This window comes from Puntigrus tetrazona, unplaced genomic scaffold, assembly GCF_018831695.1.
Source record: "Puntigrus tetrazona isolate hp1 unplaced genomic scaffold, ASM1883169v1 S000000148, whole genome shotgun sequence".
NCBI lineage: Eukaryota > Metazoa > Chordata > Actinopteri > Cypriniformes > Cyprinidae > Puntigrus > Puntigrus tetrazona.
The window spans coordinates 903,335-922,823 of NW_025047824.1; the positions used below are offsets into that span (position 1 = coordinate 903,335).

The 19,489-nt window shown below is 38.8% G+C and overlaps 2 protein-coding genes across 3 annotated transcripts in view; one reads left to right on the top strand and one right to left on the bottom strand.

Moving 5' to 3' along the window:
• LOC122332816 overlaps positions 1-19,489 on the bottom strand; it is a 53,650-nt gene that overhangs the window by 26,014 nt on the left and 8,147 nt on the right. The gene's annotated exons all lie outside the window — the stretch shown is intronic.
• On the top strand, positions 1,003-19,150 carry LOC122332813 (interferon-induced very large GTPase 1-like). Its single transcript, XM_043230228.1, is given in 8 exon segments — positions 1,003-1,072; positions 10,462-10,903; positions 10,905-11,146; positions 12,056-13,392; positions 13,741-17,606; positions 17,608-17,899; positions 17,902-18,171; positions 18,174-19,150. Coding segments are annotated over 8 exon segments (6,705 nt in total). The 5' UTR covers positions 1,003-1,056; the 3' UTR covers positions 18,414-19,150.

The following is a 19,489-nucleotide window of genomic DNA, read 5'->3' on the forward strand; positions in this document are numbered from 1 at the left end:
AATTTGTGCTATAATTTAAACTAAGTAATGTGAGCTAAATTTTGAGAATATGTCCGAGTAATTGTTAAAAGAGAAACATGCAGAAAACTAAAATAATTGAGTTTTCTGCAACCCACCTCAATTAACATGGAAAGCAGGAATGGCTCTAATTATTCCTGTTTTTTTTTCTTCTGTCTACATCTCGCACAAACAAAGTACATTACCAAATCTATCTTGCAAACATCATGCAGATGTTTTTTTAGAGCAGTTACTATAAATGTATTATTTCAAGACCGAGTTTGTTCCAAAACTTTATTTATTTTCTGTATCTTTTTCACAATACTAAGACTGTAAACAACATAACATCGCAATAAATAGTTTTGAAGATTTATTTTTTCCATTCAACCACGCTACAATGATGATAGACCCCTCCCCCCTTTATTTTGAAAAAAAATAATAAGAATTAGAATAATCATTAGAAAAAACAATAGGGCCCTTCGCCAAATGGCTCAATTACTCAAAAATGACCAAAAGGGCATAATTAACATTATAAAGAGTATAGCAGACATATATTCACATTGTTTCAGAGGGAGCTATTAAAAATTAACCCGGTTTTACTAAAAATAAAACCCAAACTATGGTTACTATAGCAACACGATTCCAAAAGAACCATTTTTGCTTCCATAAAGAACCTTTAACGCCATCGGGCTGTTTCTTTCTTTATTTTTTTCAACTTCATTTTAAACTTCAAAGTATATGCGGCAGGCAAACATGGCCAGTCGAATGTGTTTGATTCATGGCCTAGCTTCAAGATAGTGGCGTAACGGATTAAAAGCTTCCGTTTAAATAGTACAACAACAGGCAAACGAGCGAACCTCGCGTTATAACGTGCTAGTTTGAAAAACGTCTTTTTAAACCGGATGACAAATAAACAGAGGTTCGTGATCTGTGCAATCAGATCGAACGTTTTAAACTTGAGGAAATAGGTCTTATTTTGAACTGGGCGGATAATAGAGATCACATCCTTTTTTCTTGTTACCAAACTTTTTCTTTCGATTTGGTTGCAAACGTAGGCTAATGGCGTCCGGTTCAGGTAAGACTCAAATTCAAACAAATAGGTTCATCACTTTAAAACGGTTACTTGAATCATAGCGCAGTGATTGTTTTATTTCGCGCAGTGACACAGTATTGATTTATTAATTGCTGGAAATGGTACAAGTGAGATAAAGGCCTCCTGTGGGGAAATATTTTCTCGAATCAACGAAGTGATTCATTTTTTTTTAGCTTGAATCGCATAGTAAAACAAGCACGAAAAAAGTTAATAATAAGCAACGTTTGTCACTACAGGAAAATTATATTTCAGGAGGCTGCTATAGACCTGCTTAACCACTTCACATCAAGGGTGTGGGCTATTTTACCTTTTTTTTTTTTTTTTTTTGTGTAGGCTCCTGTGTTACTTTGCTTACATGGCAAAAAGAAGCAGCTTCATTTTTAAACCTTTTGAGTATGTTTGTGGGAAATAAATGAGATCCACCCACAGGCGAAGAGCAATAACGCCAATGAACAATGTTTGTGGAGCCGAGCATATTTCACGAATGATATACAGTCATACTGTGTACTGTATGTGTCCTCTGTACCTAAAAAAAAAAGTGCCTTATATGTGACTCATAAACAATTGATATTATGGGGAACGGTTCAAGCAAGGAATGCACAAATGTCAATTCGCTATAGAGAAAGTGAAAGTAAAAAAAACCCGACAGCTGATGCTGCATTAACAACCTGACAACAAGAGACGAATCAGGAAATGGGAGGAGGCACTTATTACCAGGTGTGTGTTATGCATTTCTTATATAGGCTACACACACAAAGACCTGCCTAAAAGACAAAAGAGAGACAGTCTCTGTGACCTTTATTTAAAATCATTTTGCTAGGTTGCATATTTCTTAAATTTGAATCATTCAAGAAACAAGGTGTGTATATGTATAAAAAAGTAGCCATAACATTTGTATCAGGCTTGGTATGTTGTCAGAGTCCGTGCTATACAACGGAAACAGTATAAAATGCATCCAGTAAGCAAGCAGACGAACGTCAATCACAAATCAGAATCACTAACAATCATTTAAAAGGCTTTCGTCACTGGAACTGATGCAGAGTTACTTCTCCAGGATCTTGCATCAATCACTGCAAAACCCTGGATGGGTGTTTTCTGAGTAAAATCCTTGCATGTCTCCTAGTTTTGCTCTTCCAACATAGTCTAGAGGATTCATAAGTCCATAAATGACTTCATTCACAGTAGACATGCACGCATAGCCATATGAATGATTCGTCCTGTTGCATTTTGCCATCAAGTGCCGTGCAGTGATCACATTTTCATGCATAATAAAACCTGCAATTAGGTTTACAGTAGGTTTTAAGCTGCTCATTTCAATATACAATGCAATCACCCTTCTTCTGGACCATGTGAAGAAGAGGACAGCATCTGGCAACTATTGGGTATTAAACAAACCAACAAAAACTACTGCAATTTCCAAACTTCATGGCCTAAGCTCCCTTAATAGAAAAAGTGCATCCTATGGGAGCAGGTATACTTATATATATACACACTATAATAAAGGGGATTGATTGATTGACATCTCCCCATCTGTACAGTAGGGACAACTGTCTGTCCCAGAAAAGACATCATCTATTCATCAAGAGCAGGTAGAACTCCTGCACATGCCTTGTTTTAGAGAAAATAACAGAAACACAAACTCATTTGTATTTAAAAAGTAGAACATTTCAGAAGTATATATATGTATATATATATATATATATATATATATATATATATATATATATATATATGTGTGTGTGTGTGTGTGTGTGTGTGTGTTTTGAAGGCTGGCCCTCTTGTGGCTGTTTATGGTACTGGTATTTTGTCCCTCTTGTGTCTCCGTACCACAGGAGATTTGAGTGTCGCTGCTGCGGATGATTCTAGGATGATTTTTTTTTTTCACGCTCCAAGCTAATAAGATATTAATTATTGAAATAACATGTTTCATGTCAGTGTTTTCGACACATTCGATTGAAGTGATGTATTTGAGCACAAGTATAATACATTTAACACAGCTGTTAAGATTGTTATAAACCTACAAACACGTGCAAGCTCATTTCACGTGGTCCTTGGGTCGAACTTGACTTTGAAACATCTGACAATTTATTTTAATTGTAGTTGAGTGTATTTTCTATATTTTTGTTTTGGTTTCATTAATTTCTGCCGTAGCACTTATTTGTCATCAGCCAACCTGATGTACCTCCTCTTTCTTTAAAAAAGGTATGCTGCTTTCATTTTTAGAATGTTGTGGATGTTAACACGTGTTGTTTAGGAATTGTGAAGTTTTCTTCTTTTTATTTAGTTTTCTCTCTGTACCCAATTAGTTCGCCTCATTAAGCAGATTTGAGTGTTGCTGCTGTGGTAGCCATTATTTGTCATCAGCCAACTTGATTTACCTACTCTTTCTTAAAAAAAAAAAAAAACAGGCCTAGTTTTTAAATGCGGTGTGTGGATCAAGTTTTCGATACTCTGGATGAGGACAGTGTGCATACTCACACTTTGTGATTGGGACTGTACATGGATATTTTGCATACAGCCTACACAATGCATGGCCATATGAAGCGTAGTCTCCTCTGCAGCTCTCGTATGATGGAGATGATAGAGCAGCTCATGGACAGGGTGCAATTTTGTGATGTTTCCAACCCCAGACGTGACTCTAGACAGTGGCGGAACCTTGCCAGAAGTGCCTGTAGAGTCTGTAACGACGACAAGCATACCAGTTGTTCATGATTGTGAGTCTCAGAATGCTTAACTTTCAGCCAAGGAAAACTGTAATAATTCTGAAATCATTTATCAGAACATGCATGTTGTGGATGGACAGCCTCTTTTATATGTCAGTAAAGATTGCAGAGGTGGTTAGGCAATGCAATGTTGGACCACAGTTCGATGGCCTGCACTATAAATTAATCTGCTGAGACGACACTGAGATCAGCCAGTGCAGTAGACGAATCAGTTTGTTGCAGATGTCACCTTGATAGGTTGTGTAGAGCTGCGTGTGAAACCAAGAACATAATTTAATCTTACCATGGAAGTTTATGGTATATAGACGATAGTACCTACCCTCGTAGTTCCTAGACAACATGATGAGCTGATCACTGGAAACTAATGTAATTAAACACATTCTCAGATACTTCAAGCTGAGTGATGGATTTTGGCAAGCAATTTCTAAACCAACATCTCCCGACCCTGAGTGCGAAAGCTTCTTGTCAATGCTTGCAGGATTGAATCGTTGGAGAGGAGAAGAAATTCCTGAGAAGATAGGAACAGTAAGATGTAACTCAGCTGTCCATCTCGAACCAGGCAGTAAATATTTAGTATAAGTTGCCCAAAATGGCTGTTATATGTCCAAGGAGTGTAGTCATGACTGAGCCTTCATTTTCTCACTCCCAGGAGTGTCATGTTGGTTAGACTAATCGCATTTCTGTGGGGAGATGGATGGGTCCCCTTGAACATAAGCACGTAAACTCCATGGTGGCAAGGCATATCAGAATCAGAATCACTTTATTGCTAGGTATGTTTACACATACGAGGAATTTGTTTTAGTGACAAAAACTCACGTACAGTGCAACACGATAACAAGACAAGACAGATATAAAGAGAATTATGTACAAGATTATTTTTTTATCAAATCAAAAACCTGTAATGCTATAAGACTAATCTGAGAAGGGATATCAAAAGGACTTCAAAAATAGAGCAAACAACACCCTCTCTCCCCGTTGTTTTATGACAGCCTCCTTCTGCCCAAAAGACTTAAAGTTTATTAAGAATAAGGCATTATATGTCATGTGTCTTGTGAACCCATTGTTCTTCGCTTTCATGTTTGGTCTAATTTGAAAGGTCTCAGTGCGATTCGTAAATTGGTCTGATCTCTTGGTTAAGCCGTTCTACTTGTCCATTAGATTGCAGGTGATATCCTGAAATGAGGCTAACATTAATGTCCAGGTGCTTGCAGAAGGCTTTCCAGACCTGAGAGGTGAATTGGGGACCTCTATCACTGACTATATCGTCCAGGATACCATAGATCCGAAAAACCTGGTGAAAGAGTGCTAGAGCTGTCTCCATGGCTGTGGGGAGTCCTTTGAGAGGTACCAGGTGGTAAGATTTGGAAAAACGATCAATGATGACTAATATGGTGGTGAAGTGATCAGATGGAGGTAAGTCCGTTATAAAGTCTATAGAGAGGTGGGAGCATGGTCGTTAGGGAATGGGCAAAGGCATAAGGAGCCCGGATGATAGTTCCTTGGAAGTTTTAGACTGTGCACAGGCTTGGCAAGATTTTACATAATTGGTGATCTCTGACATGGTGGACCACCAGAAGGAGTTTTGGGTTTGTGATTGTTCATCATATGCCTGGGTGTCCAGCGGCGAGGGACGTATGGACCCACTGGATCACTCGTGGTCGTAGGGTTGCAGGAACATACTGTTTGTTAGGGGGACTGTTTCTTGGAGCTGGTTCGTTCTGCTGGGCTTGTTGAATCTCCACCATAAGATCCCAAGAGATGGGGGCCAAAATAACTGAGGGTTGCTGTAAGATTCGTAGCATCTGGAGAGAGCATCCGCTTTACCGTTTTTTGCTAACAGGCCGGTAGGTAACTGTGAAATGGAATCGAGTGAAGAAGGGGACCAGCGGGCTTGGCGAGGGTTCAGACGTTTTGCACTCTTGGGTCAGCAACGAAGGCAGTCAGGATCGGTTACCAGGTTAGAGGGCAATTCCATAGGCATGGTAGAGTAGCAGGCAATGGGTCAATGCACAGGTGAACAGTCCAAACAATTCAATTCAATTCAATTCAAGTTTATTTGTATAGCGCTTTTTACAATGGCTATTGTTCCAAAGCAGCTTCACAAAAGCAAATTATTACATAACAAAAGCAAATCATTCCACAGACATAAGCAAGTCACCACACAACAGGATGCATTACAAAACAGCAGGATGAGTTACAATGCAGAAAGTCCAAGATAGAATTAGTCCAGACAGAAGGTTGAGTTTTCCTCGACGTCATCGCAGCAGGGTCATCTCCTCACTGGGTCCACTGGAGAGGCTCGGTAACTAGATGCCTCGGGATGTACATCCCGAGGTGGAGACAAAAGGATAATTAGAGTAGCGGCCATTCATACTATTGGGAATCACGATGTACTGTAGCATAGGTTTATGTGAATCTTTATGAGTATGCTTTGCTAAAAAGATATGTCTTTAGCCTAGACTTAAACTGAGAGAGTGTGTCTGATCCCCGAACATTTGCAGGAAGGTTATTCCAGAGTTTGGGTGCCAAATGTGAAAACGCTTGACCACCTTTAGTAGACTTTGCTATACGAGGAACTACCAGGAGTCCTGAGTTTTGAGATCTTAAAGAGCGTGACGGGTTGTAGCTTGACAGAAGGCTGGTCAGATAAATGGGGGCTAAACCATTTAGAGCCTTGTAGGTCAGTAACAGTACTTTATAATCAATTCTGAAATGAACAGGTAGCCAGTGCAGGGAGGATAAAACTATGATCATATTTCCTTGTCCTGGTAAGAACTCGAGCGGCTGCGTTCTGCACTAACTGAAGCTTGTTTATTGAAGATGCTGGACAACCAGCGAGCAGCGCATTACAGTAATCCAGTCTAGATGTCATGAATGCATGAACTAGCTTTTCTGCATCTGAGAGAGAGAGCATGTGTCTGAGCTTAGCAATATTTCTAAGATGAAAGTAGGCAGATTTTGTAACATGAGTGATATGGTGTTCGAAGGACAGGTTGCTGTCCAATATCACACCCAAGTCTTTAACTGTCGGAGTAACGTTTATATCACATCCATCTAATTGTAGTTTGAGCTCAGAAATTTGCTGTAAACATGAATTTGGTCCGATAAGAAGCACCTCTGTTTTATTAGAGTTTAATAGAAGAAAATTTCTAGTCATCCAGTCTTTTATGTCTTTAACACACTCTGTTAATTTAGACATTTCTGATAACTTATCAGGCTTAGATGAAATGTATAGCTGTGTGTCATCTGCATAACAGTGGAAATTAACCCTGTGCTTCCTAATAATGTTCCCCAGGGGCAGCATGTATATAGAGAACAGTAAGGGGCCTAGAACTGATCCTTGAGGCACACCACACTTTACGGGCATTGTAGTAGAGCAGTCTCCGTTTATATCTACAAATTGATAACGGTCTGATAGGTATGATTTAAACCAATTTAGCACCTGTCCCTGTACACCAGCGGTGTTTAAACGCTCCAGGAGAATATTATGATCTATGGTGTCAAATGCAGCAGTGAGATCCAATAAAACGAGTAGCGAGACGCAGCCTCGGTCGGAGGATAAGAGCAGGTCATTAGTGATTTTAACTAATGCGGTTTCTGTGCTATGGTGCAATGCGGTTTCTGTGCTATGGTGCAAAACAAACAAAAGCAAATCCAAGGAGCAGAGAGAGCAAACAGCAATTAGAATAAACAATGAAACCGCTCGGTAAGGCAAGGTAAGCTGGCAATACTTCGCGTAGATGAGTTTGTGAACTCTGGCTTTATACTGGCCAAACAGGAAGTGGTTGGAGAGGAAGTGGGGCCGAGTAAGTACTCTGGTGACAAACACAATCATGAGGACATTCTTTTATGGGACATAAAAGGGATGCAAGACTAGAATGTACAAGACTTGTACAAGACTACAGACTTGTCCAAGTAAATGTCTGTTAAAACCAAGAACGAGCCTTTGATTCAACTCGAGGGAGTAACAATATTATTTCTTGTTACACTGTTATTTTGTTATTGTGGTCTGTGGTAGCACTTTGAGATAAGTACAATGTATAAGAAGAATGTGTGATATTATTTTTCTTTCTTGTTGATACTTGAAGTTTTGTAATGTTGAAAATTATTACGGTACACACGCTGGCAGGGCACCCCTGACCTATGTTTAATTCGAGGCAGAAGTATTATTTAATACTGAGCTCAGCTCAGGTTAAATAAAGCTTGAAAGTTATCAAATTCAAATTCAGATTGAAATTTTATTTGACACATACATACATGGTACGACATGCAGTGAAATGTTTTTTACAACCGTCCAGCGTCAGAATAGAAAAAAAAAAATAATAAAAAAAAATAAATAAATAAATAAATAAAAATATATATATATATAAAATATAAAAAAATATATAAAGAAGTGTACAAAGTATGAAAATAAAAATAAAATAAAGTGTAAAGTGGCTGTGTGAATGTCTAATGTAAAGTGACTGAATCATGTTCGACTGTGTTTTTATTCTCACCTCACCAAGGACAAATAGGATCATTTATGAGCTGTTACATGTGTTTACTTGGATTTATCTATTTTTTTACCGGTTTGTCCTCCCTCTAGGTGTCTAAAGTGTTTTTGTATTTATTTTGAGATAAGATTACCTACAACTGTGGACCATGTCGGTGGACTTATAAGACGGATGGAGTATTCTCACATTGTTTTTACTTTTCTGGACCTTTGCAGTGTAAGTCAGAATAGTTACCTGAGTAAGACCAAAAAACAAAACAAAACTCAAATTTTACACCAGTCTTCAGTGTCACAATCTTTCTTATAATCTCAGAAATCATTCTAATAAGTTTGTTTAATATCAATGCGGCTTTTTGAATACTCAACAAAATGTTCTAGGTTCCAATAAAATATTCAGCAGCAAAACCCATTACAACTCTGGCAATAAATCAATATATTAGAGTCATTTATGAAGGAACGTACAACTGAAAACTGGAGAAAGAGCTTATGAAAGAGCTAAACGGCCACCACGATGTTGAGAATCCGAAAACTCCTTGACTGTCTATATGGATCCATTCTCAGTGAGTAATGGAGGAAGGGGTTCTGTGGCTGGACCAGGTTTTGTGGGATCGAGACAGGTTCAACATAGGGTTTTAGTAACAGTTCTCGCCATCTGTCCGTGAGTTTGTGGGTGATATGGTGACTAGGTGTCTCCCTCTAACCAATGCCTCCATGCTTCCATTCTTCAGCCAATTTTATAGCCAGTAACTCCCTGTTGCTGATGTCATAATTCAGCTTCCTAGAGAAAAGCTTCCTAGAGAAGCATGCGCAAGGATGGAGTCAGGGTGGTTTCCCCTTCTGCTGAGATAGAATAGGTGCAACTCCAGTAGTGGATGCATCAACCTCAACTACGAAAGGGAGTTCAGGATCAGGATGGACTAAGATTGGTGCCTTTGTGAATAGAAAAGGCTTGAGTTACTGCTGGAGTCCAGGACAAGGACTTTACCTTTCAGAGGTTTACCTTTCAGAAGGGATGTAAGAGGACTGGTTATTATACTGTAGTTATTAATAAAACGACAATAGAAATTGGCAAACCTGTGGAATATTTGGAGTTCCTTTACTGAGCTGAGATCTGGCCAGAAGGTTACTGCTTCTACTTTTCCAAGGATTTGGGCTGTAGGTAGATGAAAGCTGCACTTTTCGGCCTTGAGGAAAACCTGATGATCACAGAGTTTCTGTAAGACAGTCATGACATGTGCTTGGTGCTCAGAAAGTAAATCAGAATGTCATTAATGTCATTAAACTTGTGCAGGAAGTCCCCGAATACTTGGGAGATCGGGGGAGATCTCTCAATGCATGAAATATTGAAAAATAGGAGGTGCTTTGACAAGGCCATACAGCATAATGAGATACTCGTAGTGTCCAGTAGGGGTCACAAAAGCCGTCTTCCACTCATCTCCTTTTCTGATTCATATCAGATTATAGGTGCTGTGAAGATCCAACTTGGTAAAGATGGTGGCGCCTTTTAGAGGTTCAAGAGCTGCAGGTACTAGAGGTAACGGGTACTGGAACTCCACAGTGATCTTGTTAAGTTCACAGAAGTCGATACAAGGTCTTAATCTTCCGTCCTTCTTGGCAACAAAAAAGAAGCTTGAAGTTGAAGGGCGGATGTAACCCTGTTCCAAGGCGTCTTTAACATACTTCTCCATGGCTGTGTGCTTGGGAAGTGAAAGAGGATCAATTTCTCCATGGGACACTGGCTCACCTGGAATAAGATTGACGGCACAGTCCCATGGCCGGTGTGCTGGTAGTTGAGCCGCTCTCTTGGAGCAAAAAATGTCGATAAAGGGGGAATAACACTCAGGAATATCAACATACTGTTTCTCCAATGGACCCTCTATTGAAGTAGTATTTAACTGCAGTTTTCGGGGAATCATTAAAGGTAGCTTAGGAAAACATTAGAGGTGGCAATTATCCCACTTTAGGACTTCATTAGAGAAAGGGATCCATTGCACTCCTCCGCCAAGCCATAGTTCTTCTGGTAAGAAGTGGCATTGGTGACAGGTGCTGTCGGTGGGGGTGGTTGTGGGAGTGCTCGTCGAAGGTGATCAACCAGTTCTTGAAACAGATTGTCATTGCACATCCTGTGTAACTGTTATTTGTGTTTTGTGTTTCAGTGAGTGATTTGAGGATTGTTCTGCTGGGGAAGAATCCAACAGAAAACAGCCGAGTGGGAAACTTCATCTTAGGAAGAGCACTGTTTAAAAGTGAAGAACCACCATCAGATGCAAAACTGCACATTAAGAAGGAAAGAGGAAAACTGGAGGACAGAGACATCACAGTCATCAATGCTTCTTTGCTACAAATAAATCTGACATGCTCTGTCATCGCACATGGAGTGAAGGAGTGTGTGAAACTGTCTGCTCCTGGACCTCATGTGATCATACTTGTGCTGCAGCAGAACAACTTCAGCAAGAATGACAGAAAGAGAGTGAATTACGTGCTGAAAGAATTCAGTGAGGAGGCTCTTAAACACACTATAGTGTTGACTAATGAGGAAGAGATAAACGATAACCGTATTTATCAGCTAATAAAAGTGTGTGGAGGTGGAAACCTTCAATGAACAAAAGTCAGGATGGCATTTAGAGATACTTGAAAGAGTAGAGAAGATACTCAAGAAAGAAGGGGTTGAATTTCTTATTTGTGACTTGTATGAGGAAGCAGAAGGAACATCAGAGGATGAAGAGCAAAGCAGTTCAGGAGGATCAGTCACAAAAGAAGAGGGAGACTTCGAAGATGATGAAACAATCAGCAAGAGCAACAAAGAGAAAAAGGAAGTTGATCTCCAAAGGAATACCTTGGGTAAGTTGTACTGGCAATAATATATTTGAGAATTATATTTTGCACATATCACTCACTTCATGAGAAAAACAAATTAAACAAAATGATATAGTACAAAAATTGTATGATCATTTTATGAGCGCAGCAATCATATCAAACCTTATCCTGAACCAGAGAGACAGAAGATCAGAGCTCAGAAAGTGTGTGAAGCTGGAGGGGGAAGTCGATGGATGCCTGATCACTCTGGTGGAGCTCTGTGTGATATGAAGAAAATGTAAAGCATCATCCCTGTCAATTTCCTGACATTTCTACTAATATTTCTCCAAACTTGCATTTCTTTGAATGTAATTGAATTTGTTTCTCCACAGAAACATTGTTGGATACGCAAATAGAGAAAATGGAAGAAATGAGGAAGAAAGTAACCTAATGTAAATGATAAACGTGTTGACCGATGAGTAGCTATGGAACAGGCACATAATCTCAGCCAGACCATTGCTCAGACACTCTTCTGGCATACTACCTAAACATGACCTTTTCATTTTATCTGTAATGGTTTATATGGCTTTTATGTAGAATCCTAAAACAGAATTTAGTTATGGCCCACCTTAGATAATCCTACTCAGTTGCTAAAATGTTTAAAATGACTTCAGATCACATCGCAGAGAGTTGAAAAATGTTTTTTAGACCACAAAGAAATGTAAGTTTGGAGAAATATTAGTAGAAATTTCAGGAAATTGACAGGGATGATGCTTTACATTTTCTTCATATCACACATTTAAAGATTTAAATAATGATGTCTCATAATTAAGAATTCAAATTCAAATGTCAGCAATAATAATTTAGGCAAATTGCTCCTTAATGTTTGTACGAAATAACTTTAAGGAACTGCTTTCCTTTACAGTATAACTTAAGCAGGTTTCTGTTTTTCAGATTCAGTAGAGGCTTCAGATGAAGTGAGGATTGTCCTGCTGGGAAAAACTGGAGTTGGGAAGAGTGCCACAGGTAACACCATCTTAGGAAGAGAAGCTTTTAAAGAAGACGTGAGTCAGGATTCAGTTACTAAAGAGTGTCGGAGAGAAACGGCTGAAATCGGCAGAAGACAAATTACCGTAATTGATACTCCAGGACTGTTTGATACTAAACTCAGTAAAGAAGAGATCCAGAGAGAAATCACTGAGTGCATCTCCATGACTCTGCCAGGACCACATGTGTTTCTGTTACTGATACCTTTTGGACGATTCACTCAGGAGGAGGAGAACTCTGTGAAGATCATTCAAGAGACTTTTGGTGAAAAATCATTAATGTACACCATGGTGCTCTTCACCAGAGGAGATGAACTGAAGCAGAAGAGCATTGAAGAGTATCTGGGAAAACCTGGATCTGCTTTGATGAAGCTCATTGAACAGTGTGGAAACAGATACCATGTGTTCAGTAATAAGAAGGCTGAAGACTGTACACCGGTGTCTGAATTACTACAGAAGATCAGTGACATGGTGACAGCAAACGGAGGGAGTTACTACACATGTAAGATCTTCAGACAGATGGAGAGAGAAAAACAAGAAGCACAAATAAAGATGGCAATGAACAAAGTGGAGGAACTGAAGAGAGAGAAAGAAGAACTCCTGACCAAACATGAAGAAGAGAAAGAGAGAATGAAGAAGATTATGGAGGAAGAAAGATTGTATTATGAAGCAGAGAGGAAGAGAAGAGATGAAGATTTTAAGAAACATCAAAATACGTGGGATGAATCTTATCAGAGACTAAAAGAAGAACAAAATGAAATTAAAAGAGAGAAGGAGAAAGTAAAAAAAGATAAAGAATGTCTTGAATCAGAAATAGAAAAGATGAAGAAGATCATGGAGGATGAAAGGCAGAATCACGATGCAGACAGAAAGAGAAGAGAAGAGGAATTAAGAAAGAATGAAGAACAATACAAAACAGACATGAAAAGGGAACAAGATAAATGGGAGAAAAAGATACAAGAAGAAAAACGGAGAACAGAAGAATTTGAGAAAAGGAGGGAGAAAAAAGAACAAATGTCGAATGAAAGTTACCAGATTCTTAAAAAAGAGAGAGATGAAATCAAAACAGAAAAAGATCAGCTTCAGAAAAAACATGAAGTAGAAATAAAAGAGATGAAGCTATTACTACAACTACAGAAACAAAATGAACTAATGAGACTAAATTCAACAGACTATGAAGAAGACAGAGGAAAAGACATGGAGAACATGAAATTGTGTTGCTCAAAAATGCATTCTTCACTACAGGTAAGTGATCAATGTGAATAATGACAAGAGTCAGGGACATTAATTGGATTTAGAGGATATACACCGTTAAGAGTTGAGTGCTAAAGTCCTATAGTGGTCTAGTGATCTCCCCTCATTCACATTTGTCCTGTATGTGGACAATACCACAGATATACAACACTCTACATTTTCATCCCTTTCAGAGTACAGGGCCATAGACTGAATTTTATTTAGAATCTTATAAATGCTTCCTGCTAAATTGTTTCTTATCTATATATCTATATCATTAACAGTTTTTGTTCCTAATCTATGTATATTGTTTTCAACTCTGCTAATGTGACACTAATGTGACACTTAATGTATTTACAGAAAGATGAAACTAATCAAATCCAAAAGGTTGGACCAAAAACCAGTGAACAGCTTGAAGAACTCTATGATAGACTTGATCTGACAAAAAGGCGACAAGATAAAATGAAAACAGCTGACATTCTGGAAATCACCAGATCATCATTTCAGTATCAGGAACCACAGGAAGAACGTAAACTTGTTAACGTATTTTTACAAAAACTGCTAAATATGAACTACAGGGCAAGATATACTGTAATAAAACACAGAAAGAAGGCAGGCGAAGAAGGCAGAGGAAACTACAACATTAATATTCACCCCATGGATGTCCAGATGGCTGTGTTTCATTGTTCTGATGGTTTCCTGAAGCAGCTGATGGTGACTAAACTCTCACAGTGTCAGTATGCTCTGCCTCTGCTGGTTCCGGATCCATTTACACATCAGATTGAGTTTCCTCTCTGGACTTTTAGACAAATCAGTAAGAGCTGGAAGATGAAGAACAGCAACAAAGAGATCATCAGTCAAACCCAGCCGATCTACAAGGCTGAGACTCCAATGGTGTCTTTCTTCAGGTTTGGCTCAGTGTCTTCATCTAAGTCTCAGCTGATGAACAGCCTCATCAGTGAGAAACACAACACGTTCTTCCACAGAAACTGCACAGGTAGCAGCAGAACCAGATTACTGATGGACGGAGTGGTGGAGATCGCCTGGTACTGTCCTTCTGGGAAAAAGACAGACACATTTGATGACTGTGTGGCGTTCTGTAATCTTCATGGTGATGCAGCAGACAATGAGAAACAATATGAGATTCTGACCAGTATGGCTTCAGTAAACGTCCTCTTCTTACCAGATATTGGGCAGAAGAACCACTACAAAGGTTTGGTGAGATCTCTCTTCAAATCTCCTCAGCCTCTCATTTGTCTGCTCACTGACAATCACTGTGATAAAACTGAACTGGGGCATGGAAAATACATGGTTGGCCTTTTGAACAAAAACCAATCTGATGTATCTGAACAACTAAGAGAAACTGTTAGAGAGAGTTTGTCTGAGCAAAAAAAGAGCTTCAAGCTTGAAGATGTGGCCAAACACACAGGAATCAGAGTAGATGAGGATGATCCAGCGTGTCAGAGAGGAAAAGAGTCAGCAAATCAGATTATAGGTATATTGAGAGGAAAAGATCCTTCAACAGTGAAGGAAACAATCCTGCCCTGTCAGGGAAAACTGTGGCACGACTGGTGTGAAATTAACAAAGACCTGCACCATCTAGGAGGAGAAAATCTAGAGGAAGATAAAAGCACTAAATTGAAGAACATGAAAGAAACAAGAGAAAAACAAGTGGAAAAAGGATTGAGTGACTTTGTGAAGAAATTTATTGAAACTATGAAATCACTGAGAGACGATGAAAAAAACTATTTCATCAGATGGATGATGAACCTTTTGAATGTTTTCTCTGCAGAAAGGCTCTGTGAACTTCATAGGGAATATAACAACTGGAGTAAAGTCTTAAAATTGAAAAACACAGCAGATAAACCAGATCAACTGCAGACTATACAAACAAACCTGGAAAATATATCAGCGCAAATTAATCATACATTTGGACTGGAGCACATCCTGAGAGAGTTTGGTCAGATCTATGAATCAAGGTCATCTCTGAAGAAGATCAGTCTACAGTTTGACTTCTGTTCTCTCCCGAGTCTTGCAGCAGAGATGATGGTCTCTGGTTTTCCGATGGAGCTGATGGATGGAGATGCTGCTCATGTTCCTCTCACCTGGGTCACTGCTGTTCTAGATGAAATTGTTAAGAAACTGGGAGATCAGAAACTCTTTGTGCTGTCAGTTTTGGGGATTCAGAGCTCTGGAAAATCCACCATGTTGAATGCCATGTTTGGACTGCAGTTTGCGGTCAGTGCTGGAAGATGCACCAGAGGAGCCTTCATGCAGCTGGTCAGAGTCTCAGAAGAGATGAAGACCGAGCTGAAGTTTGATTATATTCTGGTTGTTGATACAGAGGGACTTCGTGCACCAGAATTAGCTGGAACTTCAACAACACATCGTGACAATGAGATGGCCACATTTGTTGTTGGTCTTGGAAACATGACACTGATTAATATATTTGGAGAAAACACAACTGAGATGCAGGATGTTCTTCAGATTGTTGTCCAGGCCTTCCTGAGGATGAAGAAGGTCAAATTGAATCCCAGCTGTATGTTTGTGCATCAGAATGTCTCGGATATTATAGCTGGAGAGAAAAACATGGAGGGAAGGAGACGCATGCAGGAGAAACTGGACAACATGACAGAACTTGCCGCTAAAGAGGAAGACTGTGATGCAGAACGATTCAGTAATGTGATTAAGTTTGATGTTGAGAATGATGTGAATTATTTTGCTCATCTCTGGGAGGGCAGCCCACCCATGGCTCCACTAAACCCAAACTACTGCGAAAATATTCTTGAACTGAAGCAAACTATTCTAAGACATGCTTCAAAATCAGACGGCATAATGCTGACACATCTGAAAGATCGTATTCAAGATCTCTGGGAGGCTTTACTCAATGAACAATTTGTGTTCAGCTTCAAAAATTCCTTGGAAATCGCAACATACAAGAAACTAGAGACCGAATACAGCAAGTGGACCTGGAGCCTTCGGAGTGCCATGCTCGAAATCGAAAACGAATTTTACAACAGAATAGAAAATGAAGCAATTCATGATATTGAGGAAACTGATCTTCAAACAGAACTAAAAGCGAAAAGCGAAGAAGTGAAAAAGACCATGTTTGAATTCTTTGAGAAAGACAGATGTGCAGGTGTGCTGAATCAGTGGAAAGCTTCATTTGAGATAAAAATTAAAGACGTCCAAGAAAACATTGTGAAGGAAACTAAGAGGAAATTAAGTGGGGTTCTTCAAAAGCGCCATCTGAAGAAAAAGATGGATGCTGAAAGGACAGGGCATGAAAACAATCTCTTTGAAAAGAGCAAAGAACTTGCTTTAAGATTTAGAGACCATGCATATGATGAAAATGTCATGAAAACACAGTTTGACTCCCTTTGGAAAGAACAGATAGCTACAATAATCAGAGACACTCCTTTAGTCAAAGACATTGACATAATAAGAGATGTAAAGAAACTTCTTGGTGAGACCTTTAAAAGTCTCTCTTCAGGTCATATAAAAGAGAGCAGTCAGTACAAAGATATGTCCTGTTTGCCAAGCTATTCAGAATATGCTAAATTAAAGATATTCTGTGGATTTACAGGAACTTTGAAAAATATGTACAAAGTAGCTAAAGAGAAGGTTGGATTTGCTTTATCTAAAGAGGATGAAGTCCAGATAAGAGCCTTAATCACAGACATTGCTGAGCACACAGATAAAATGATTCAGTCATTTAACATTGCAAAGATGGGCTACAGCATTAGTTACATTCAACAACTTACAGATTACATCAACACAAGATTAAAACAGCATGAAGATGGGCAAAAACTGAATTATGTGTTCAAGAAAGAATTCTTTGTGGATCTGGTACTTTGCATATGCCATAAATCAAACAAAATGGTCTCTGATCAATACAGAAGGTTCAGGGAAGACAATGATCCCGTTCTCTATTTTGAGAGGAAAAATAAAGAGTACTACAGAATTTTTCAGAAATACTGTCAAGGAGCATCCTCAACTGCAATCTTTGGGGAATTTGTTTGTAATAAACTTAAAGAGCCGATTCAAAAAAATGTCTACAAAAAAACTGCCAGAGATTTAGCAGATGAAATGAGGGCAAACTGTGAATCACTGAATGGGAACCGATCAAAACTGGAGAAACACATCCTGAGGACACTGGCAGAACAACAGGACTTCAGCGAGTACATGACATACATCAACAGCCCCAAGGAACATTTTAAGAATTTCAGGTGAAGTCAGTCAGTACATCTGTGAAAGTTTTGAAGATAGTGTTCGTCCCAAGATGGAAAACAGCCTTAAACTCCTGGAGCAACAGATCATAGAAGCAGCACATGAATCTGCCAAACACGTTAAAAAGATCAATGGAGATGCTGATTCGTGGTTGGAACATTTCACACAACAGCTCTCTAATGTGCTGATATTCTCAAAAAGTGACCTCACTGGAGTGAATCAGGATGATGTTAATGTCAGTTTCCTAGAAGATGTGATAAAAGCAATACTTCCTTCTATAATGTCTGACATATACGCAGTCAATTCAGCACAGAAACCTTTCCAGATATGCTGTACTCCAAAGACAGACCAGATGAGATTCTGATCGATCACTTTTGTGATTGTTGTTGGGTTCAGTGTCCTTTCTGTGCTGCCCTCTGCACAAACACAATAGATGGCCATACCACAGATCACAGTGTGCCTTTCCATCGTAATAACGGACTGAATGGGTGGTTTTACAGAGGAACAGCAAACCTATCTATCAACATCTGCACATCTGCAGTAGCCAGTGATCGATCTTTTTAAACAGCTCTGGTGAACGAGTTCCCTGGAGGGAATACAGAAAAGGAGGGCCTGAATTTGCTTCATGGAGCATCACCCCAGATCTCTCTGAGCTGCCGTACTGGAAGTGGTTTGTCTGCAGATTCCAAACAGATCTGGAAAATCACTATAAAAAAACCTACAAGGGGCAAGGCAAGATCCCAGATGAATGGAGAAAATACTCACAAGAGCAAGCTATTGAGAGCCTGAACAAATACATTTAGTAAACAACTATTAAAGAAGATCTGCTCCAATGGTTACTGACAATTCTATATACCAGTTTTATTTCATTTTAGCATTAAACTGCTTAGCTAAAAAGCAGAGCGCGGAATGCATGCAAATGTTTAAGGATTTGAGTTACCAAAACACACACGGAATGGGAAGTCACTTCATCTGCCACAAATGGTTTGCAAAAGTTGCTCTACAGAGGTAAATAATTCAGTGATACGTATATGAGAAATTCAATTTATTATTATAAACATGACCAGAAGCAAGCAGAGTTGAATACTGCCCTTCAAGAGTGGTTCACTTCCATGTTAAAGTGAGGATTACAGCCAAACGGCAAACCGTTCTGAGTTCACGTGAACCAAACCCTGCACACTGAAATATATTCAAACCAATTACAAGAAACATCCAAAAACGAAAACAAAACAACTGTTGAAAGAAATTATATTTGCCTGGTTACATTGATTAAATTTAACCGGACCAAATATATTATATTAATAAATGTTAAATTCTGTTTGCTTGATTTGGAAGGTGCCAAATTGTGATGCACAATGTAAAACAAATTAGTTAAAAAATTAATACAATCTCCAATATTGCTGTTTTAGGTGATTTAGTCTTTCCTTTAGCTGATGTTGGGTAATTTCTTTTTTTTTCATTATACAATAAGCATTTCAAGCTTAATCATTTGATGAGTATTATTAGCACACGTTGTTTGTCATTAAATATCAAAATTCTATTATTGTTTTATTTACTCTGTTCTTTTATTCATCTTCAAGTTGTTCCATTCATATACGAGTCATTTCTTTTGTTGAATATAAAAACATGTGTTTTGTACAACCGTTTCTGGTCCCCATTGACTTCCACAGTGTGAAAAAAAAGAAACCAGCCATATTTTTCAAAGCACTGTGTTTAGCTGAAGAAAGAATTTCATACCTTCTGGAACTTGAGGATGATTAAATAATGACGTTTTGGGTGAACTATGCTAAGTGCGGCATTTTACATAGACATTACGCAGGAAACTTTGTAAGCAATTTAGCATGAACAGTCGTACACAAGCAATTAAAAATTGGATTAT